Source organism: Stylophora pistillata, chromosome 5 (assembly GCF_964205215.1).
Source record: "Stylophora pistillata chromosome 5, jaStyPist1.2, whole genome shotgun sequence".
Lineage (NCBI taxonomy): Eukaryota > Metazoa > Cnidaria > Anthozoa > Scleractinia > Pocilloporidae > Stylophora > Stylophora pistillata.
This window is the reverse complement of record NC_142523.1, coordinates 18,053,133-18,077,053: the sequence shown is the minus strand read 5'-3', so window position 1 is coordinate 18,077,053 and position 23,921 is coordinate 18,053,133. Positions and strand designations below refer to the sequence as shown.

At 35.5% G+C, this 23,921-nt stretch overlaps 1 protein-coding gene across 4 annotated transcripts; it reads left to right on the top strand.

The window, feature by feature from the left end:
- Window positions 1-1,810: 1,810 nt before the first annotated feature.
- On the top strand, window positions 1,811-7,987 carry LOC148730628 (uncharacterized). Of its 4 annotated transcripts, none has more exons than XM_088762108.1 (3): window positions 1,811-3,189; window positions 6,100-6,268; window positions 7,840-7,987. In XM_088762108.1, the coding sequence occupies exon 1, from the start codon at window positions 1,811-1,813 to the stop codon at window positions 2,591-2,593; it is 783 nt and encodes a 260-aa protein (XP_088618234.1). In that variant the 3' UTR covers window positions 2,594-3,189; window positions 6,100-6,268; window positions 7,840-7,987. The 4 variants fall into 4 exon arrangements, with proteins under 4 accessions (XP_088618234.1, XP_088618233.1, XP_088618236.1 ...); XM_088762107.1 differs by lacking the exon at window positions 7,840-7,987 and adding an exon at window positions 6,472-7,224; XM_088762110.1 differs by having other exon boundaries at window positions 2,594-3,189; window positions 7,840-7,958.
- Window positions 7,988-23,921: the final 15,934 nt, after the last annotated feature.

The following is a 23,921-nucleotide window of genomic DNA, read 5'->3' as shown; positions in this document are numbered from 1 at the left end:
GTTGAAGTCAATCGACGAAGCCCTGTCACAACAAGATAATCATGCATGAGTTCAAGTGTTGAAGGATAATATCGCAAGTAAGTGGAGCGACTTGCAAGAAGTGCAAGGGACAATGTGCACTATGTTGGAAGATGCAGACATTGATGCCGAATGTGAGAGTCACAATGAGTATGAAGCGCGTGTAATTGAAAGCATGGCCAAAATGACGAGTTATCTTGCAAGTAAACATGTTTCAGAAGTGAAATTGGCTGGAAGCAGTCCACCCGCATCCCAGTCATCTTCTAAAGTACAAGTTAAGCTACCCAAGATCATTCTACCAACCTTTGACGGTAATGTTTTGAATTGGCAACCCTATTATCGTCGATAAAAGTTTCGGTAGTTGACAATGCGTCGTTGGCAGATGTCCAAAAACTAGAGTATTTGATGAGGTCGCTAAAGGGTTCGGTCGCTGAAACAGTGAAAGGGTCAAGCGAATTATCAAACAGTTTTAGAAATCCTGAAGGAAAGATTTGGGCACACAAGGTTAATACTTGATGCACATGTAAGATCCTTGATCCATTTGCCACGTTTGAACTGTAATGATGCAACCTCCATGCGTAAATTTTACGATGAAGTGATAGGTCATGTTCGTTCTGTCGAGTCCATCGGTGAAAAGTTTAACTCTGAAACTTTGGCTCCAGTTCTGGTGCCCCTTATAGTGGACAAGCTGCCAAAGCAAGTTGTGGAAAAATGGGAATTGGAGCTCAGCGAGGAAAAGGCTAAGCTGGACTGTGTAGAAGTGAAAACACTGTTTGCTTTCTTGGAACAATTGATAAGAGCTAAAGAGTCTTCCCAGCCTCCTTCTCTTGATTCAAAAACACCGGCAAAGGAAAATCCGGGAAATCGTGAAAAACGTTTCAAGTTTAACAGCTCACAAAAATCATCCACCTCTGCATTATGTGCGACAACGCAAGAGGGCAAGTGTGTCATTTGCTACAAAAACCAGGGTTTGAAGTCATGTCTCAGTTTTCTGTCATTTCCTGTAAAAGAAAGGTTCAGAAACGCAACGTCTAAGGGCCTGTGTTTCCGATGCCCTGAATCTGGTCATAGAGCTGAAGTGTGCCAGAAGCCTCCATGCAAGCACTGTCAAGGAAGACATCACAGTCTCCTGTATCCGGATTCAGCTCGGCCTCACTTGGAAGAAGTGAAGGTGAAATCATCCCCTGAATTACCATCCTCGTCGTGAGGTCCTCCCCCTCCTCCTCCTCCTCCTTCAGTTGTGGCAAATTCTGTTGCAATGGGCTCAGGTGGAAAAGTGATTCTGCAGACTACGCCAGCTATTTTTTGTGGACTGAATGGGTGTTCAAAAGTTGTGAGATGTTTCTTTGATCCTGGTTCTCAAACATAGTCTGTTCGGCAGAGTGTAATTAATGAGCTTGGTGTTCATGGGAAGAGTGTCAAAATTGCAGTCTCTGGATTTGGAGGAGAGGCTACCAAAAGCACTTTGCGGAAGAGAATTCCGTTTACTGTGGCACCTGTTGACAAATCTGGACAACCTCAGTGTATTGAAGCACTTACTACAGCAGTGGTATGCTGGCCAGCTGAAGCTGTGGATCTTCATCCAGCAAGATGGTTTCATCTTCGAAATATAGCATTTCCTGAAGAGTTCCCCAGAGATGAACAGGAGATTCATGTGCTTATTGGATTAGATTTCTACTATTCCTTTGTGACGAAAGACATTATAAGACGGGGTTCCAGTGAGCCAGTTGCAGTTCACACAACTTTGGGTTGTGGACCAACAGGTGGTCATGACCAAGAATGCACTGTGTCTATGAATGTTCAAATTAGTGTTGAGGAACAATTGAATGAAACACTACAAAAGTTCTGGGATTTGGAGTTCATTGGTGTTAGACCTGCTGAAAGTTCAGTTTCTACTACACATGTTGAAGATGTGGTATTGAGGAAGTTCAAAGAGACACTAACGTACAGTGATGGTCGCTATGAAGTATCCTTACCATGGAAGGAAGATCATGGTACATTGAAAGATAATTACCGGCAAGCAGAAAGTAGGTTGTACAATCTAGAAAAGAAGCTGCTCCAAGAGCCAATGAAAGCTATGTCGTACAGAGAAGCAATTAACAAGTATGTTGAGAATGGTGCTGCTGAAGAAGTACCTTGTGATAAAATAACACCGACAGATGGGCGTCCTGTGTTCTATCTGCCTCATCATGCAGCCACCAGAGAAGACAAGCAGACAACCAAGTCAAGAGTTGTGTTTGATGCATCAGCGAAAGATAGCTGTGGTGTCTCTCTGAACAGCTGCTTAGAGCCAGGCCCAGCATTGCAGCCAGATTTGGTCGGAATTCTTCTGCGTTTTCGAAAGAATTATGTTGGCATAATAGGTGACATAGAGAAGATGTTTCTGCAGATTCTGTTAAAAGAAGAAGACAGAGATTCAGACCGGTATCTATGGAGAGATTTGGACCCCAAGGTCACGCCTAAGATTTATATAATGGCAAGGGTCACATTTGGAGTTGTTTCCAGTCCGTTTCTTGTCATCGGTACTATTCAAGAGCGTGTGAAAAGATGTGAAGAAACATTCCCTGTTGCATGAAGCGAAATTTTGAGGAACACTTATGTTGATGACTTTGTTTCAGGGAGAGACAATGTGCAGGAAACGCTGAAATTGCAACGAAGTACAACTGAGCTTATGCAGAAAGCTGTCTTTAATTTGACAAAATGGTCACGTAATTTGTCTGAGCTTATGGAGGCCATACCCGAGAGGGACAGAGCAGCTGTTAGTCTTGTCAACCTGGAGAGTAATCTAGCAGAATCACATTCAATGACAAAAGCATTAGGATTAAAGTGGAATACGATAGCTGACAGCCTCGTCTTTGCAATTGATGTGGACATTGTTAATTTGGAAATATCAACAAAGTTGAAATGGTAAATTGGCCACCGTAACGATTACAAAAGCTGACGTTTCGAGCGTTAGCCCTTCGTCGGAGCCCTTGATATATCCAAATTATTTCGTTACTCTCACCGACGCAGCCCCAAACATTTTCTTTCGAAACTATCAGCCTTTATTCATTTGTATTTTGATTGCTGCGACTACTAACTTTTGTCTTAGCATTTTTCAATCCACAGCATTCAGAACAGCGGACCATGCCAAGCCTCAAGAAACTCACAAAGGAGCTACGCCAGGAAATCGTAAGTTATCTTTTCCCTTTTCCCCCTATTAGTAAAGATCTAGCATTCCGTTTAGCCATTCTCACTTTCGCCAAAACTAGGTATTGTAGCCACATAAACTTCATCGGTCGTTGCCTTCATTCTAAAGTTATTCGCAAGGGTTTTCGCTCCAATTTTCATGCATCTTTATTCACCAAACAATACTATCACCAGATTCAGTGCGCTCAAAATTCTTTTTCACCTAACATCATGAGAATTACCATTAGAGCTATCTGCCAAAAACGTAATCACCTCACCGAACAAATCCTACATTGCCGCTCTGAACTTTCCAAAATCTGTCCAGCAGTTTTATTACAATCTATCCGCGCCAAAATTCAGGAAATTAATTCGAAAAGTTTCAATCATTTGAACCAAATTAAGGCCCAAAAACTTGATTAACTTATCGGTCCCCAAATCACTAGCCACTCATCACCAGAAAACCTCAAAACTGTAGTTACCATTCCAGAAAACCTCTCACTTTCCGATTCAGAAAAATCCGTCCTCAGGAAGGGCTTCAATTTCGTTCCCATTTCTAAAACAACGGACGAATTCTCAATTAAACAAGACGTAGAAAAAATCCTTCACCGCGTTCAATTAAAAGCCTTTTTTCACAACAAAGAGGATGATTCTAACACCTCGAACAAAGACACTTTCGAAACACTTCAGACTCGAAAGTCAAAATGGACTCTTCCAGAGGGCCAATTCGCATGATTAGACTTTTTTATCAAAAAATGCCGCCACGATATCAACAAACTCAATTTCAAACGTATTACCAAATTTTCTAATCTCTATTCTGAAGAGTGGTCGGCTCTAAAAAGTCTAATCTCTATTCTGAAGAGTGGTCGGCTCTAAAAAGTCTTAGAAAACGCAAACACATAGTTATCAAAGCGGCCGATAAGGGCGGCTCAGTCGTTGTTTGGCGCACCGACCTCTACCAAAGAGAAGCTTTGCGGCAACTTTCTGACACCTCTTTTCATCAAAAGGTCGACAAAGACCTCACTGCCAGCAATCAAAACTCGGTCAAGAACATGATTAACCAACTCATAACTAAACAAGAATTGCCGGCCACAGCAAAAAATCTCATCATAACCACTCCTAGAACTTCTCGTATTTACTTTTTACCAAAAATTCACAAACCTAACAACCCGGGTCGGCCCATTGTCTCGGCTTGCAGTTGCCCTACCGAACTTATCTCCAGCTATCTAGAGAAAATTATGGCTCCCATCGTCAAAACTTTACCATCAGATATTAAAGACAGTCAACACGCTCTTCAATTTTTTCGAGACTTTAATTTCCTTGGCCAAAACAAACTTCTCTTCACCATGGATATTACGTCTTTTTACACTGTCATTCTTAATGACGAAGGCCTTCTGGCCCTTAAACATTTTTTTGATCAACGTACTAATAAGGAACCTAAATCTGAAACACTACTACGCTTACCCGAACTAGTGCTCACACTCCGAAACAACTTCTTGAAACAAACCAATGGTGTAGCAATGGGCACCACAATGGGACCTAGCTATGCCAATCTTTTTGTAGGTTTTGTCGAACATCAATTTTTCAGCCAATACGTCCAATTCGTCCAAACCTGAACTCTACGGTCGCTACATCGTCGACTGTATCGGTGCTACCTCCTCTACCAGAGAGGAGCTCACTCAATTCATAATCGCAGTCAATTCTTTTCACCTGGCTCTGAAAAATACTGGGAAATTTCTGACGATTCTTTATCCTTTTTAGACATCAAAGTTTCAATTGAAGGTAACGGTTTATGCACTAGTGTGTATTACAAACCTACAGACTCGCCTAATTACTTGTTATATTCGACCTCGCATCCATCTCACGTTTAGAATTCTATTCCTTTTTCTCAGTTTCTAAGACTTCGTCGTTTATGTAGTGATGAATCTGATTTCCACCCCAAATCAGAGACAATGTGCCAGTTTTTCGATAAACGTGGTTACCCTGTTTCTGTCGTTCAAGCGGGTTACCACCGCGCTCAACTTATTGATCGACATTCAGCACTACAAACGTCGCATAAGGAAGATTCCGACCGCATTCCATTCACTCTCACGTTTCACCCTCACAACCACTCAGTTAAATCCATCTTTCTTTAAAACTTTAGATTACTTCAAAACGATCCAGAGACAAGCACTATCTTTTCGCAGCCTCCGCTCATTTCATTCAAACGCGACTAAAACATAGGCAATTTTTTGGTCAGAAGTTCTTTTCAGACTAATGACCAACCAGGCACTTTTAGATGCGCTCGTGCACGATGCAAAACGTGTCCTTTCATTTACAACACTGAGAAAATATCGGGACCCAAACGATTCATTAAGATCACCGATCACTTCACGTTCACCTCCGCCAATGTAATCTATTGCATAACTTGCTCTTATTGCAAAAAGATTTACATCGGCGAAACAGGCAGAAGACTAGGTGACCGATTCCGAGAACAACTTCGCGACGTGGAGAGGAATGACAAGGACACATCGAAACCAGTCGCTAGACATTTTAATTTACCCAATCATTCTAAGCAACATATGGCAATCTGCGGTCTTTCCATACACTTAGGTAGCACGGAAAACCGCAAAACTCTTGAACAAAGGGTCATCTTTGAAACCGGGAGTCTAAATCCCACAGGTATCAACGAACGCTTTTCATTCCACTAATTTATTCGTGTTTTTCTCGTTGCCATGTTTCCACCAATCACGTAGCTCCATTTTCTGCCTTTAAAAACACACACAACTCAGAATTCCTCTATTCGCTCCGATGAAGGGCTAACGCTGGAAACGTCAGCTTTTATAACCGTAATGGTGGCCGATTCAACTTCATTTATTATTTATTTGTTTAATGACGTAAAGTTCTTAGTTCCTTTTCTTTGCTTCATTTTATCAGGAATATGACACATCATTGGCAGACGTTCTCGAGAAAACTCCATCTCCAGTCCCAAACGTTTTTCTGTTCTATGGTGCTGAGGCTTATCAGACCTCTTATCTTCTAAAGAAAGCAAACCTTTGTCCAGGGATAAAGTATGATGATCTTAAGAGAATTGTGTTGAACTCAGGTAAGCATGTTCTTTTACTGAAGTACAAAAAATAGGATGAAAGAATTTCTCAGTAGATTTCATTTGAATGGTTGCGTTCGAAGAATCCATCGACAGACTAAAACCACTAATATCACCTTGGACTGCTTAATAAACAGCAACGCAGGAAAATACTGCTCAGTAGCTTTCATTTGAATGGTCACAATTAAAGATTTCTTCTACAGATTCAAAAGTTAACTCTCGGACGTACAAGCCAACTCAAAGCCCCAACGCGGTTGTTCAGGCGGAGCGAAATAACTTTACATTGATTAGATACCCCTGAGGTCGCTCTACAAGATTGCATCATTTTTCTCGGCAATGACGTTATTTGACCCGTCATCTTGGATCCGCCATCTTGGACTTCATTATTTCGTAAAAAAAGTTAAAATTTAGAAAATTAAGACAAAATCAAGCTAGAATGCTTGTGAAAAGTACAAATACACGAAATTTCTGTTATTTGATGAAGAAACCTGGAAAAAAGTTAGGGATTATCTCAAAAGGGCTGATTTTTGAACCTGTGTAGAATTTGATGGTTGCCATGGCAACGTCAAAATGATGGACTCACAATTGACATATCAAAATCTCTGCTTACAATGAAGGAACAGGTACTGAAGGTTTCAGCTGCTTAGAGTAAACTGTCTTTTCAAAACTTTGAAGATTTCATGTAGTTGGACATGACGTTTGTAGTGTTTTTGTAAGTAGATGTTACCACATGGTTTTTAGAAGAAATGTAACTAGGTTAAGAGTTGTTGGTGGACAAACGTTGGAAATAAAATAGATACCAAAGTGTTTCCCGTTGTAAGTAAATTGGATTTGGGAGCCGTGGGAAAAAGCATAATAATAATAATACATATTTATATATACCACACAATTGAATTGTGTTTTTCGCGCATTCTGATTAGCTAGCTCGGAGGTTCAAGGCTTAAGTTGTTTGATCTTTCCAAACTCAAATTTTAAAGCTAAAAAAGTTACAATACCTTGTTTACGTGAACTTTCGAGCACCATACAAGTATAATAAATGAAACATTTGCTGCTGTGAAGCATGGTTTCAACTGCAAGACGAATTTAAAACACCTATTGAAGAAATGTTACTCGGACAATTAACCATTTCCTCCCTAAAAGTGACTTATGGCTTTTACTCTGTCTAACGCTAGACAATTTTACTCGTCAAAGAGAGGGCCCGTAAGGGGTTATAGGCTTAAATAAGTGCCTTCAGAAGTTTTATTTATCCGTAAGAAAGCAAGAAGGAAACTTTTGCAACAAGAAATCACTCACCGCGAAGGAGCATAGCGCGGTGCGATTTTGATGATTTTCTGATGTGCATTTGTTGCTCCTTTTGGAACACTGCAAAAATTATTCGCCTGGGTGTCGGTAATAATGGTGGATATTTACTTCGCCCCTTCACGACTCGGTAAATATCCACCACTAATCACGCACACTGAGGTGAATAATTGTTAAATGGAACTAGGTTAAAATCAGTTGTTTCTGTGCGATATACCACTCTTTCCGTCCTTTTCCAACGAAGTTGGGTTCACGCTCACTGCATTTCGTAGGTATAATGGAGAAAGAAGGGCTCTCAAACACTGGTGAGTAATAACGTAGATTTCTTCTTAAAAATATGATTGTCTGGACAAAAATGCAAATTTTGAGAATACCGGAAGTGATTGAAAAATATCGAAAAATGTCTGAGAACAGTTAGATTTTTTGCAACTTTTGATGAAAAAGTGACCGGATCTCCTTATTCAAACGCCACTTTTCAAGTATCAAGATGACTGTATCAAACAAGGTTCTAAATAAGGAAGTTCGGAACAGTCTTTTTGGCCATGATTGGGGGGTACCTTTTGAAATCAAACACTCCAAGAGAAGACACGCCTGGATTTCCTTGACAAAATACTGTAAATCCTCTAATTTTCCCCCCAGGACTTAATTATTTTAAGTACGCTTAAGGAGGGACTTGATAGAGAGGGGGTGACCCATTTGAAAGGGGGCCTTATTTAATTTTAAAAAAAAATGGAGGAGGAAACAGACTTGAGTTACGCTTTCCTACTTTCTGTTTTGGACCAGGACAATGACTGTCTAATAAGAGAATTGATTGATATTATACGTGTTGAACAAGTTTTTTTCAACAAAATCTGTGAATAAACATACCCGAATCAGTCCACATGAAGTGTCATAGTCATGATTAATCACTTGATAACTTGGTTGTGAAGAATAAGACGGGGAGGGGGGCTTAGAAGAGAGGGGGTTTAATAAATTTCTTCCTCTGATAAAGGGGCTAATTAGAGCTTACTTGGGAGAGGGGAGCTTAAGGAGAGTGCTTCCTATTGTTAGTGCACCACTCAACCATCTTGCCTCGCATGCTTACAGGCGCGATATCCTCAGAGAATTGATTATTTTGATGGTTAGCCGAGTTACCATATGTTTTGTGAACTCTTGATATAGCAGATAGCTTTACAAGATTGACAACAAGTTGTCTACACCAAAAAACCGTCAACTAAAGCGTTATTGTGGTGTGTTTTATGAAATCATGCTGAGCCAAGGAAAAGCAAGTGAAGTGAGGTGGCAAATGATATAGACTTCAAATTCAAAGGAATCGCGTAAAACAAGTTATGTTTTGCCCCTAACTGTTTAATACACAAAAATCCGTTTCGGTTTTATTCTTTTATTTTATTGCTGTCAACAATGATAAAGGGAAAGATGTTTTCATCCAACGTAAGATAACTTACGCATACATAACACGACGTCCCACCTTCGTAACTGATGAAAAGCTTGAACTTAGACAGACTGCGAAAATCAGAAGCAAAGAATCATGTCCTTCAGAGGGGACTTAAAGTAACAACTTTTCGACGTATGACAAAAATTTAGTTTTTATTGGTTTCCAAGCAACAGCTTTTATCATAGATAAGTTGGCGCATTGTCTCGAAATCCAGTCTGAATGTAGGGATGGTATTCTTGTAGCAGGGTCTGAGAGTAAGCCGGAGAATACGCCATGATGAATCTTGAAAATAAGAAGTAGTAACATATTTATCCACTTTTCAGAGAATGATGGCTATCACAAATGTGCTGGAGATACCATGAAGAAGTGCTTGGTTGAAAGCATGCAAGTATCCGAGCATAAGCAGGGAGACCCTGATGCAGGCGATGATGCAGATGATGCGTATATTCGTTGCATAGAAGAAGAGACAAAGACCTGCAATCACCCCATTATGCGCTACTTATTTGAAGAGATAAAAGCGTACAAGAAACAGGTCAAGCAGTTGGAAATGCTTGAATCAGAAGAGCAACAGGGGTAGAAATTTCGAGCCTTTGATTTTCCCCTTTCATGAGCTTAACTGCAATCACCGTAGAAAAAAATAGAGCAAGTTTACAACACGTTCTATTTTTGTCGCATTGATAAATAACAAGACTTAGAAATAACTGAATTTATGCACCCTTAAGAAGAAACTTCAACCTCCTTGCGCTAACAACGCCCAGGGAATCAGTTTTTTGACGATGGCGTGCTCGAACTCCTCCTCCGGGGGCCGGGTGGGGGCAAAATATTTATTAAATACCCACCATAAAGTCTCTTTATATGAAGCTGTGTTAAGCTGTGTTAAACTGTGTTAAGCTGTGTTAAGCTGTGTTAAGCTGTGTTAAGCTGTGTTAAGCTGTGTTAAGCTGTGTTAAGCTGTGTTAAGCTGTGTTAAGCTGTGTTAAGCTGTGTTAAGCTGTATTAAGCTTCATTCCGTCGCCATTCATGCTTTTTGGTGAGCGATGCCGGTTAATCAGACCCTTTAAACTATTCTATAGGAAAATTCATCACCTGACGAGGGACTTCCGCGTTAAATTGCACGCGAAAACTGATATCGCGATGAGTGCGATATCGGTTTTCAAGTGCAATTTAACTTTTCAAAATTCCAAATAATTTGCTCGAGAAGGAAAATAATTTACACCTTTTACCTCTTTGGTGGCAAACTGAGAGAAATGAAGTGTGCAAGCAAAAGCACTGATTTCAAGTGCAATAACATCGCGATTAATATAAGGTAAGTGGGTTGAAGTGTAAATACGTGTATTGATCGATACTTTATTCCGTTAAAAACAAAGAAGTGTTTCATGAAAAGTCCAAAAACTTTAATCTTTTTATTTTTAGAAATTCACTACAGGCGACTGCCATTAGCTGAATCGTTGGGATGAGCATTCGACTGAAAGTTGATGGAAATATTCACTGGAGAGTTGTTGAACGATACATAGGTGAACAATCCACCTAGAACTCTCGCTGCTAGATCATTAATGCTGTTATTCCTTGATGTTGTGTTATTGCCAACTACTGATGAAAGTGCAAGGCTGTTGACATAAATTTCTCGCAAAGCTTTAGTGCGTGGACCGTCGCTGGCGTTGGCAGCTGTGACAGTCGTAGTGGTACGACTGAAAACCCAGCTAACTTGCTTGACATCCTTTGTTGTTTTTCTAAAAGATTATGGCTGTAGATGGATAATGAACCCGCGTTGGCGTGACCTGTTAGTTCGGAGATTGTTTTTTCTGGGCCGAGTTCACAGCATTTTCTCGCTTTCGGGTTGTCGCGAGCGAAAGAGGTTTTTCATGCCTCTCCAAGAATTTGAAGTTCAGTTCAAAACTAGGAAAACTTCAGGCTCACTTTGAAAACGCTTTTTTTGTTTTTGCTCTTTAGAAGGTGACAATTCATAATGAAAACATTATGAATTGTAACAATTTGACGATAGTTCTTGTGCTTACGTAGAAGCGAAATAATTTCGCTACCTGAGAAGGACATTCCCCTTTTTTTTTGAAGGTGGAAAACCGACATAGCTCGGATCGCAAAGCGATAAAAATGAATGTTGGTTTTATTCTCAATTTGGTAAGGAAAAATGCCTACTTTGTCGAAACCCAATATCGCAAGGAAAATACTTCGAGAACCCGACTTAAAAGTAGACAGCTTGTCTTAATACATTCTCAAATAATCGCGAGTATGCAACTTAATCGTTTTTTATATGTGCACGATCCTTCGCAGTAAAGCACTATTTGAGCAATAGTGAAAATCAGACCTGAAAAAAATTTCAGGCCTGTACGGGATTCGAACCACTGACCTCTGCGATACTAGTGCAGCGCTCTACCAATTGAGCTAACAAGCCAACTGGGAGCAGGCCATCAAATTAATTCGACATAAACCCGTAGATGATAAATCAAACAACAACAAACATATGAAACATATGTATGAACTGCGGTTATGAAACGTATATGTGCACGATCCTTCGCAGTAAAGCACTATTTGAGCAATAGTGAAAATCAGACCTGAAAAAAATTTCAGGCCTGTACGGGATTCGAACCACGGACCTCTGCGATACATATGTTTCATATGTTTGGTGTTGTTTGATTTATCATCTATGGGTTTATGTCGAATTAATTTGACGGCCTGCTCCCAGTTGGGTTGTTAGCTCAATTGGTAGAGCACTGCACTAGTATCGCAGAGGTCAGTGGTTCGAATCCCGTACAGGCCTGAAATCTTTTTCAGGTCTGATTTTCTTTATTGCTCAAATAGTGCTTTACTGCGAAGGATCGTGCACATATACGTTTCATAACCGCAGTTCATACATATGTTTCATATGTTTGTTGTTGTTTAATCGTTTTTGTTCTCAAAATAATGAAGCTGTTCCGGTTTTGTATGTTGAAATATCGTTGATTTGCTTTCATCTCTATCCCACCTCGATAAGAAACTGAACATGAAAGAAATGCATAGCTTTTTGAAGATTTTATCGAGTTCAAGTGTTCCATTGCATTCAAAAAGCCCACAGTTGGAAGTTATCTAAATGCTGCGTCTTTTCTCTCAATAAAGGTGGTCTGCTATTGGACTGGAAACCAATATGGTTTTTAGTTTTCTATGGTCCGATAAACCAAACTTCGATAACGTTCAGTATAAATTTCGTGTTTTCAGAACCTCGCAGAGAGAAAAGAGCTAACTTAATCTGATATAATATAAGGAACCCATCATCAATCCTTTTCATGCCTCGTGGCATATAGGGCCTTCACAGAGCTTTTTCACTCCTCTCGATTGGTTGCTGCTGTCCGCACCTCCTCCCACGACCTCCAACCTGCCTCTTGCCGTTCCAGTTGCCTATCTTCATGGTGTATTTCGGGTGTAACAGTGGCTTGATCAGCCCGGAGGCGTCCTACTGGCTTTGGCTCCCGTACTTTATTAATTCTCTCCTATGAGTTACTACCATAGTTCCCCTTTGAAATAGTGAATTCACCCTGCTTCTGGTTTCTGTAATAATTCTTTTTTTTTTACAGGAGAGGGTTATCAACCCTCTGCCCAACCCCTAACCTGGAGGGCCAGTGGGATTACTTTTCGTCTGGCCCCTACCCTTCGACCTGTTTGGCATGGGTGTCCCTGCCAGGAGTACAAGACTCTTGCCAACATAGTTCTAGTTCACTGGGGAACGCAAGCCGCCCCACCACGGCAAGGTGGCGATCCCAATCGAGGCAGCTAAGGAACCCATACACGTTGAATTTTTTGTCTGGGTGGCTCCTTTTCTGCGATTTACTACATCTAGCAGTATCCGGAGTGAAACCAATTGAAATGCGGCCTTTTTCAGTCTGTACCTTATTTTTCTTAGTTCAGATTTGTGTTTCCATGTTAACCGTAATTTCGCAAACCGTTTTTTCCCAGGTTCATGGGACTCAAGGTTAAGATCTGTCGACCTCTCTTTTTGCATGAAAATTTCGCGCCTGCGTCGGTACCTTTTACTAATCTGGGAAAACCTATTTTATATATTTACAGTGTATTACATCATAGTAGGATCAAATAATTAAAAAACACAAATCTGAAATGTGATTGGCTATGGCCAGACGTATTTCAGTTATACTTGAAATACGTACATGCCAAAATCTGTAGTTTGTCTTCAAGAACTCCTTCAAGAAGAGTTGTGGAAAATTTATAATTTCTTCATTCTTTAACCATGGTATGACTTCTCCATTTTGTAAACAACTTGTCCAGGAGTTAAGTAGTATAGTGTTTGAGAGGTATAGACCATCAACCCTAGGACCTGAAAATCTGAAATAATCCGTGAGAAATATTTAACTCTAATCTGTAAAAAATGATCTGAAATAAATCTGTAAACTGATATGACAAAATCCAGCAATCCAGAAGTTTTTAAACTTTATGGAAAAATTAAAATCATAAAACACTGACTCAAAATGGCTTCCTCTTAACCTTGTTTTCAAATTAAAACGCTTAAATTTTTCAAAAGTGTTTAAAGATAAATTAAGTATAAAAATTAAGTATGAAAATTAAGGATGCGTATTTCTGAGTGAAAAAAAATATTTATATATAGTATGAACAAAGAAAATTACAACAAATTTGATAAAGTACTTAAAGAAAAAACACATAATAATATTACGGAGAGTAATTCCAGATCAAAAAAAATATTTACATATAGTATAGATAATATGAATAGACAAAATTTAGAAAATCTATCGAGAGAACAACTTAGCAAATTAATACCAAAAGATGTTAGAATTCAAATGATTTTAAATAAACGTCAACCACCAATTCAACAACAAAGACGAAAAAGTGTAAAACAGATGGTTAAAGAATATGAAGATAAAATTATTAAAGAACCTATTATCATTCAATTAATAAACAAAAAATAAAAAAAAGCGTTTGGGGATTGTCAGAGATAATAGAAAAATATGACAAAAACATTATTAAACCTCCCGTGCCTAAACCAAGAACTAAAAAACCTGTTTCTCTAAAAAGAATAATAATTAATGAAACAAATAGAGCTTTGAAAGGATTCACAAGATCTTATGAAATTAATATTAAAGATGAAAAAGATCCATTAATTCAAATGCAAAGCACAAGATTATTTAAAAGAAGATTTATTAAAAAAGAATTGAAAGAAATAAAAGGAATGAAATTAGTTGAATCATTAAAAATAACTTTTGAAAAAGTCAATCTTGATGGTGAATTTCAAAGTAAAGAAGTATATTTCAATAGTAAACTTCAAACAATAATAAATGAAAAGAACATAGAAGAATCTTTACAATTAACAGAGCGAGAATTATTAAATAAAATAGCACAATGGATTTCAGAAGGATCTGGTTGGATTATTAACTAAGTTGATAAGTATTATTTAAATTTTAATTATTATAATCCAAAAAAAGGTTCATCTTATATTGAATTACCACCAGAATTAAAGAATCTTAAAAAAGGTTGGGTTAATTTATAAAACCAGGATAATGAATGTTTTCGTTGGTGTCATATTAGACATTTGAATCCACAAGAAGTTAAGTTGAGCAATCATTCAGGAATTGAATTTCCAGTCAAACTTAGTCGAATAAATAAAATAGAAAAGCAAAATAAAATAAATGTGAATGTAATTGGATATGACAATCAACAAAGATATCCACTTTATGTTCGTAAAGAAAGAAATAAAGGTCATTTAAATCTTTTATTGATAACAAATAATCACGATTCACATTATGTTTTAATGAAATATTTCAACAGATTTATGCTTGATATAGCGAAACATAATGGTAGAAAGCATTTTTGTTATTATTGTTTTCAATGCTTCAGAGTTTTAAATAATCATAAAGACAATTGTCTTGTTATAAATGGGGCTCAGCTGTTAAAATGCCTACTAAAGAAAATAGTATATTAGAATTCGAAATTCATAATAAAATATTACCAGTTCGATTTGTTATTTATGCTGATTTTGAAGCTGTCACAGAGAAAATTGATGGATGCCAGCCTTTTAATAAAAAATCATTTACTCAAGCTTATGAAAAACATACCGATTGTGGATATGGTTATAAAGTCGTTTGTTGTTATGATGATAAATACACAAAACCAATTCAAATATATCGTGGTGAAAAAGCTGTTTATAAACTAATGGAAAAAATGCTTGAAGAAGTAAAATATTGCAAGTGTCATGAAATCGAAATTCAACAAACCATTAAAAATGACAAAAGAAGATGAAGAGCAATTTAAAAATGCTGATAAATGTCATATCTGTGAAAAGACATATACTGAAAAAGATACTCGCGTGAGAGATCATTGTCACGTGACTGGTTCGTACAGAGGTTCTGCACACCAAGATTGTAATATTAATTTTCAAATAATTGATAAAATACCTGTAATCTTTCATAATTTCAGTGGATATGATTCTCATTTCATAATGCAAGAGATTGGAGAAATAGTTAAAAATCATAAGTATATAAATAAGAAAGGAGAAGAGTGCCAAATGAATATAAATGCTATTCCAAATAACTTAGAAAAATATATGGCTTTCATGCTTGGAAATCGTCTTACATTCATTGATAGTTTTCAATTCATGAGCTCAAGTCTTGATAAGTTAGTAAACAATCTTCCTAAAGAAGCTTTCAAATACACATTAGAGCAATTTAAGAATGAGAAATTTGACTTAATGACTATAAAAGGTGTGTATCCATAATATACATACTATAAGGATAAAAACTAGAATAAGATAAGAATGACTACGCACCTAACTAAATACCCTTTGCAAAAAATTGATCTAAAGACGCCCTAAATGGTACTCTACTGCTAATTTGCTTGATTTTTAAAGGTAAAAAATTAAAAGCTGAGGCTCCTTAAAAACAAAAACTTTTCCGAGCAAAGTCAAGTCTCACTTTCGGGAGAGCAACGGTGGTCCCTCTGTTCATCGTATTAAAATCGTGGGTTAACAATTGAAAATATTCTTTGAAAGGACTACAAACATTGCCTTTTAGGCAATCAAAAACAAATAAACAAGCCTTTTGTTTTAAAAAATTTTCAATTGTGGGTACACGGAGTTCACAGTTTAGACATTTTGAGTTTTGCAGAATAATCCTGTGACTACGTTGTTCCAGGTTTCTTATTTGGCACCTTTGTGTCTCTGACCAACCAAGCGTAATTTGACCGCAATAATTGAATATGGGCATTATCATTGCCCTGTATGGGCATGTATGTATGGGCATTATCATTGTTCAGCGCCTAAGGTGTCAGTGTTAGAACGGATTCGTCGTAATAAATTCACTCTTCCTGCAGATTTCTTGTATGTTTTGTAAAAGTGCTTGTCAAGATTCAATGTAGGGTCCAGATAGACACCTAGGTACTTGTAATTTGTAGTCGTGTCGATACGAGATCCATTTACTGAGAGGCTTAGTTCTTTGCTATCAAAGCCACTTAATCTTTTTGCTGTTCCGAATAGCATTACTTCAGTTTTTCCTTTTTTGAGATTAATGATAAGTTCGTTATCTCGAAACCAGGAGGCGAGGCTATTGGTGTCTTCGCTGAGGTTGTGTTGAATAATATCCAAGTCTTTCGAGGATGTGAAAATCACTGAGTCATCTGCGTAGGTGATAATCTTAGAATAACGGAGCGGCTTGTGGACATCGTTAAAATTAATTGAAAACAATAACGGCCCGAGAATACTTCCTTGGGGACCACATGTGAAAACAGGGTTAGGTTCAGACAATACTTCCTTAAACTGAGCGATCTGGTTTCGGAGGAATAAATAGTCCGTAAACCAGTTCAGTTCATTATCCTGTATTCCATAGCGAGACAGTTTTTCTAACAAAACGGAATGGCTGATGGTGTCAAACGCTTTAGACAAGTCAATGAAGATCGCTCCTGTAGCTTTACCTCCGTCCGCTTCCTTCCAGATAAGGTCTGTAGAGAGAGTTACTGCTAATTCCGTCGAGCGATTGCGGCGAAATCCAAACTGATGTTCAGAGAGAAAACCGTTGAATTCGAGATATTTCATTAATTGTTTGTGCACCGTTTTCATAGTTTTGAAGTATTCGATGAGACAAAATTACCTACCAAAGATGAATTTTACAGCATACTGAATAATGAACATATCTGTGATGATGGCCATAAACATGCTCAAATTGTGTGGGAAACGTTTGAGTTAAAATCAGTGGGAGAATATCATGATCTGTACTGGAGGTCTGATATAAGTTGTTGGCTGATTTTTTTGAAATTTTCAGAAAAACTTGTCTTCATTATTATAAATTAGATCGATGCCATTATTTTACAAGTCCTGTCTTATCTCGGGACACAATGTTAAAAGTGACAAATATTAAACTTGAATTAATGACTAAAATTGATATGTATCAATTCATTCAAAAAGGACTGCGTGGTGGAATCAGTCATATTGCAAATCGTTACTCTAAAGCAAATAATAAATACATGAAAGATTATGATGAAAATGACGAATCAAAATATATTATGTATCTTGATGCTAATAATTTATACGGTTGGGAAATGTCTCAATATCTACCCACAGGAGGATTTAAATGGCTTTCCGAAAGAACTTTAATGAAACAAGTATTGGTGCTTATCATGAGACAAGCCGAAAAGGATTGATTTTAGAAGTTGATTTAGAATATCCCGATGAATTACATGATTTACATAATAATTATCCACTCATCCACAAATAAAAGTTGAATCAGAAATGCTTTCAGATTGTTGTAAAAAAGATAGCCGAGAAATTCAATATATCAACAGGATTAGTATCAAAACTGATCCCCACACTGTCGAACAAAGAGAAATACGTTTTACATCATCGAAATTTATATACACAACTTGGAATGAAAATAAAAAAGGTTCACAGAGCACTTGAATTCAATCAATCACCATGATTGAAAAAATATATTGATTTTAACACATAAAAGAGAAGTCAAGCTAAGAATGCTTTCGAGAAAGACTTTTTCAAATTGATGAACAATTCTGTATTCGGAAAGACAATGGAGAATTTAAGAAATCGTGTTGATGTGAAACTAGTCACATGAGAAAAAATTAACTAAATGGGTATCAAAACCAAGTTTTGTATCAACTAAATCATTTAATGAAAATTTAGTTGCAGTGCATAAGATCAAAGATACATTGACTTTAAACAGGCCAGCTTACGTTGGAATGTGTATTTTACATCTTTCGAAAACATTGACCTAAAAATTTCATTACAGATATATTAAAAGTAAATAATGCGACAAAGCAAAATTATTATTCAGAGACACAGACTCATTAACATATGAAATCAAAGCTGAAGACGTTTACCAAGAGTTTTGGAAGGATAGATTTATATTTGACAACAGTGATTATTCTAAAGACTCTAAATTTTACAGTGATTAGAATAAAAAAAGTGATTGGTAAATTTAAAGATGAAACATGTGGAGTTCCTATAACTGAATTTGTTGGTTTAAGATCAAAGATGTATAGTTACGCTAAAGACGACAATGAAAGCTCACGTACAGCTAAAGGAATTAAAAAAAAAGTTCTTGAAAAAGATCTTAAGCATGAAAATTACAGGCAAGTGTTATTTAACAATAAACAAACACATCACAAGGTGAAAACCATAAGAAGTGATAAACATCAAATCTGTAGTTATGAAATAAATAAAGTGTCATTAAGTTGTTTTGATGATAAAAGATATATTTCAGATGATGGAATGACAACTTTCGCCTATGGACATTACTGAGATCTTTATTTCAATATTTTGATATTTTCTCTTTATTTTAGGTTTTTGATATTTTCTCTTTATTTTAGGTTTTTGATATTTCTCTTTAATTTAGGGTTTTGATATTTTCTCTTTATTTTAGGTTTTTGTTATTTACCTTTATTGACATGTCATTTTTTATATATATATATGAGTGATCTACCTCAATATATATATATATATTATTCATATATATATATATATATATATATGAGTGATCTACTTCAAAGTAAAATGTTAAGTGAGTACGATTTAATGATGGAAATATTTCATTATTATGAAGAGAATCCAAGAGTGTTAATAGCTCATACATTTGGAGAATTAGTATCAAGAAATAGAAAGATGCAAAGAAAATATCACAAAGGAATTACTGATTTAATCATTATAATAGATAATGAAAAAATCATTTATTGTGAATTAAAGAAACAAGAAAAGAAAATAATTTAAAGACCTGAACAGAAAGTTTTCAGAGATAAAGTTTCAAATGGTAATAATTACATTTGTTGAAATAATTTTGATGAGATAATTAATTTTATTAATTCAAAAGTATTTACACCAATAATTGAATATTCTTTAAATTTATTAGTAAGTATTAATTTGGTATTATGAATATCAATTCTTTTTTGATAATCATTGCATTTTTCTTTTGAATTTATTAATAAGTATTGTAATAGATTATTTTCAAATTGATAAGAAATATCTTGTTCACCAAAAACTAATTTTAAATCATCCACTTTTTTAATCATTTCTTTAACTTTAATAACAATAGGATGTTCATCATTATTTATATTTTGTTTTTTGTAATTATCAAAACAAGTGAAGGTGTAGTCTGATCGTCCGGGTGAGTGTAGTCCTGAGAAGGACTGTTGTCGGTGGTAGTGACTGACGTTTCGACAGCCTGTGCGGAAGTCATCATCAGAGTCAAGTGAATGATTGTTGTCTACTGACAATGAATGATTGTTGTCAGTAGACAACAATCATTCACTTGACTCTGATGATGACTTCCGCACAGGTTGTCGAAACGTCAGTCACTACCACCGACAACAGTCCTTCTCAGGACTACACTCACCCGGACGATCAGACTACACCTTCACACGTTACCCCCGGGTTCAAGCCATTTACTGTATCAAAACAAGATAAAACATAGGCTTCAGTAAGATTATTAGAAGCAAAAAGTGTATTTTTGGGAAGTGTTGAATTATACTTTTTTAATGTCATCTTTAATAAGACCTGAACCAATTATAAATAAAATATCAATCACAGGTTTTGATTTATCTTTATTCTTAAAAACCTCTATAACTATTTCACAAGCATTTTTAATATAATTATCTCTTTTCATTTCACCAATTCCATGAGTTCTATTTGCACTTTGCCCGCCTTTTCTTGTTGTATTACGCAAATTTATGTATTTTTTATTAATAGGAATTATATTTCTGTATTCATTTCCTGATTCAATGATTTTAAATATTTGAAATGATGAACCAAATATTGTTAAAGCTCTATAATGTTTCTTTTTGATACATATTTAAAATAATATCACATTGAAACTTTTTTCCAAAATGATACCATGCAGTTCTTAAAGGTAGTGGAGGAGTGAGATAAACTGCGTTATTTAAAATGTCAGAACTTTTAACTATTCCACTAAAAATAACTAATCCATTTTCAGGTGTTTTTGGTATTTCATTTAAAATACGTCTTGCATAATAAATTGCTTTTCTGGTATCTTTATTTACTTGTTTACTTTTAATATTGAAAGCAATCTTTTCTTCTTCTCTTAATCTCTCAACCATTTTATGAGTTGATTGTCAAGATGGAATATAAATAGTAACCAAACTAGTACCATCAGAACGAGATAATTGATCAGTTAATAATTTTATGTACTTTTCTGTTGCTCGTATCATTCTATATATATTATTCATACTCTAATTTTTAACTCTATGAATAACTTCTAAATGAGTCAATATCGTGTCTTTATTTTGAAGCTTAGAGCCACATAATTTACAGCTTATTCTTGCATCTTGAAAGAATAAAACTAGTTCTTTTATTATTTCATCATAATTGGCTGATATGATAGTTTTAATATTCATATTTTCATGGTTTTCTAAATTTTTTTTTGGTTTTCAGACACTTTAAAATTATTTGTTGGTGATTTTAGCTCAATGGCGAAACCATTAAGTTCTTTATGATTACATAATAAAAGAATATCAGGTTGACCAGAAGTATATCCTTTTTTATAAGCATCAGATCGTCTATAAGTGTTATCTTGTAAATCACCTAAACCAGGAACGATTTGACATAAGTTGCTATAAGTAGTTCTTATAAAATCGATAACTTTATAATGAAGCGATTTTTCATTGTTTATCACGATCATGTTGTTGTTTTCTTTATTAAACATTTGATATTGACCAGTTTTTCTGATTGATGGAATTACTTCACTTGTGATCCATTTTTTAAATTTTTTAGCTTCATCTTTTTCACTTCTTAAAATCAAACTATAAAAACCTGACTCATTAATTAATGTAATTTTTTTATTTTGTTAATTTTTACTAGTCTCAGGTAAAAGGTATCGATTTGATACCTTTGTTCTAAGGACGGTTTTTTTCAATTTATCATCTTCATCAACATGTTTTTTTTTTAATATATCTTTGGAATTTTGATATCCTAAAATATCACCAATATCTTTACCAAAAAACCAAGGATTATTTTTTTCATCAATTAGAACTTGAATAGATCCAATTTGTGAATTATTAAAATTACGGGAAATCATTTCCATTACTATATATTTAAAAAATAAAATATATTTTAAATATCTAGTAAACCTTTTAGAGGGACCCAACTATTGAAATCATCATCATAAGCTTTCCATTTAACCAGAGCCTTTTTATCTTTGTAATCTCTCTTCACAACTTTATCAATTCTAAATATTTCTTGTTTAGTTTTCAATAATTGAGGCTCATAGAAACTTCCTTTGATTTTTTCATTTATCAAATCTTTTAATTGATAGGTAATTGGGTTTGTATATTTTATCTTGTCAATAATGAATATCTCTTTTGCCCAATTTGGTGTATGTATAACCTTTATCAAAAAACTGTCTTTTGTATTTCGATATTCGAACCTTATCACTAATTTTATATATCGGTTTTTGTTTAAATGAATTGATATCACCATATAGATTGAAATAAACCATTCCTTCATTCTTTTCATCAGAGGCTTCGACAGGAGTAATTTTAATTGAATTGTATTTGGTATTATTGTATTGTCTTAGTATTTTTGGTAAAATGCCGAGATATTGAGTGTTACCTTGGATAGTGAATTGTTTCCACATTTTGTTTTTAATCATTCTATTCCAACGCTCGACAACAGATGATCTCTCTTCATTTTCAGTTGAATATAATTTGACATTATTTTTATTCATCAATTCTTCAACGTGTTTATTATAAAATTCTTTACCTTTGTCAGTCCACAAAAACTCTGGCTTTCTTCCTTCTTTGAATATGGTTTTAAATGCTTGGCTTATTGATTCACCCTTTTTGTCTTTCAGAGGTTCAATCCAACCCTATTTACTGAATACATCAATGACCACAAGAAGATATCGATAGCCTTTGTTCCATTGACTGAATTTTTGCATTTCAACCAAGTCTGCTGCCCAAATTTCATCAATATGATTTACGATTATACGCCGCCGAGTAAAAGTTACGCTTGATTGGTTTGTGTAATTCATCAGCTAATTTCACTTTCCAATTTACCTCACTCGACGGCTTTTTCCGTTTTTTTTACTTATTTTGTTTTACACCGAGACCTAATTTTTGTTTGGTATTAATCAAGAATCGAGCTGTTTGTCCCCATTTTGGCATCTCTCCACAAGGTATTTGATCTAATGATTTAACCATTTCACGATCACAATCACCTTTGTTTTTACCCATATCATAACATATATCATGATGAGCGGCTATTTCATCGACTTTATTAGAAGGCTTAACATTCCATTTTGTAACCTCACGAGTGTTTTTATCATTAACTAATTGTTGATCGAGTGGATTGTAAGGTCTCATATATTTATATTGAGAAGGAGTCCATCCACCTTTTGGTTTTGGTAACTTACCAATCATTTTATGAATGTCAGCAGCACCACCTTTATAAAGTGGATTAGTTGGATCATAAACACCTTGTGGTGAATATATTTCCATTGGATACCATTTTGAATAATCAATGTTAAATGTTTTATTTTTGATGAATTTAGTTTTGGTTATTCCACATTCATCAATCTGCCATTTTTAGCTTGTTCATGTCTTTCACTTCCTGGGACACATTCTGTAGCTTTTCTCTGCTTTACACAATAAGTCTTCATATATAAATATGTTATATTGTCGATGTAACTTATTTCTTTTTCTTTTTAACGAATTTAGTTTTGGTTATACCACATTCAGCACAAGTGCACTTCAACATCATTGTGCCATTTTTAGTTAGTTCATATCTTTCACTTCCTGGGACACATTCTGTTTGTTTTTTCTGCTTCACACAATAAGTCTTCATATACATAAATTATATTAATCTTCTGAAATAATTTTCAATGAATTTTTCGTTTTTGATTGTGTGATTTATATCAAAAACTTTGAGAAGATCTTGATATGATGTACCTATTTTCATTTCATTTAAAAAATATAAACAAAAATAACAACAAGTCGATGTTTTAATGTTTTGAATTTGATTGTCTTGATGTAAAAGAGTTAAATTTTTATTTTTAGCATGATAAACTAATTCTTGAAAAGGCGGCATTCCAAATGAATCGAAATAATTTATTACATTATCTTTAACAAAAGTGGTTACCCAATGTGAACCAGACATATATGATGGACGAAGATTATAAATGAAAAGAGCTTGTTTATGATTATGTGGTACTTTCTGATCTCTGCTTAAAACATCATTGATCGGTATTTTAAGATATTCACACCATTTAAGAAGATCAAAATTTGTCATAGGAATTGTTTTATTACGGAATCGCGCCCATTGGAAAACGTCGCACGGGAAAATGCAAGTAAGCTAGAAAAGAGAAAGAGAGCATGCGTAACTTCATGCAGGCCTGTCAATCTGACTGTCAATCATGTAATCCCCCGTGTGCGCCGTGTTCGCAAGTATTGTTTCTT

Excerpts from the sequence above, each read along its gene's own strand:
- LOC148730628 (XM_088762108.1), top strand. The coding sequence starts at position 1,811 with ATGAATGTTCAAATTAGTGTTGAGGAACAATTGAATGAAACACTACAA.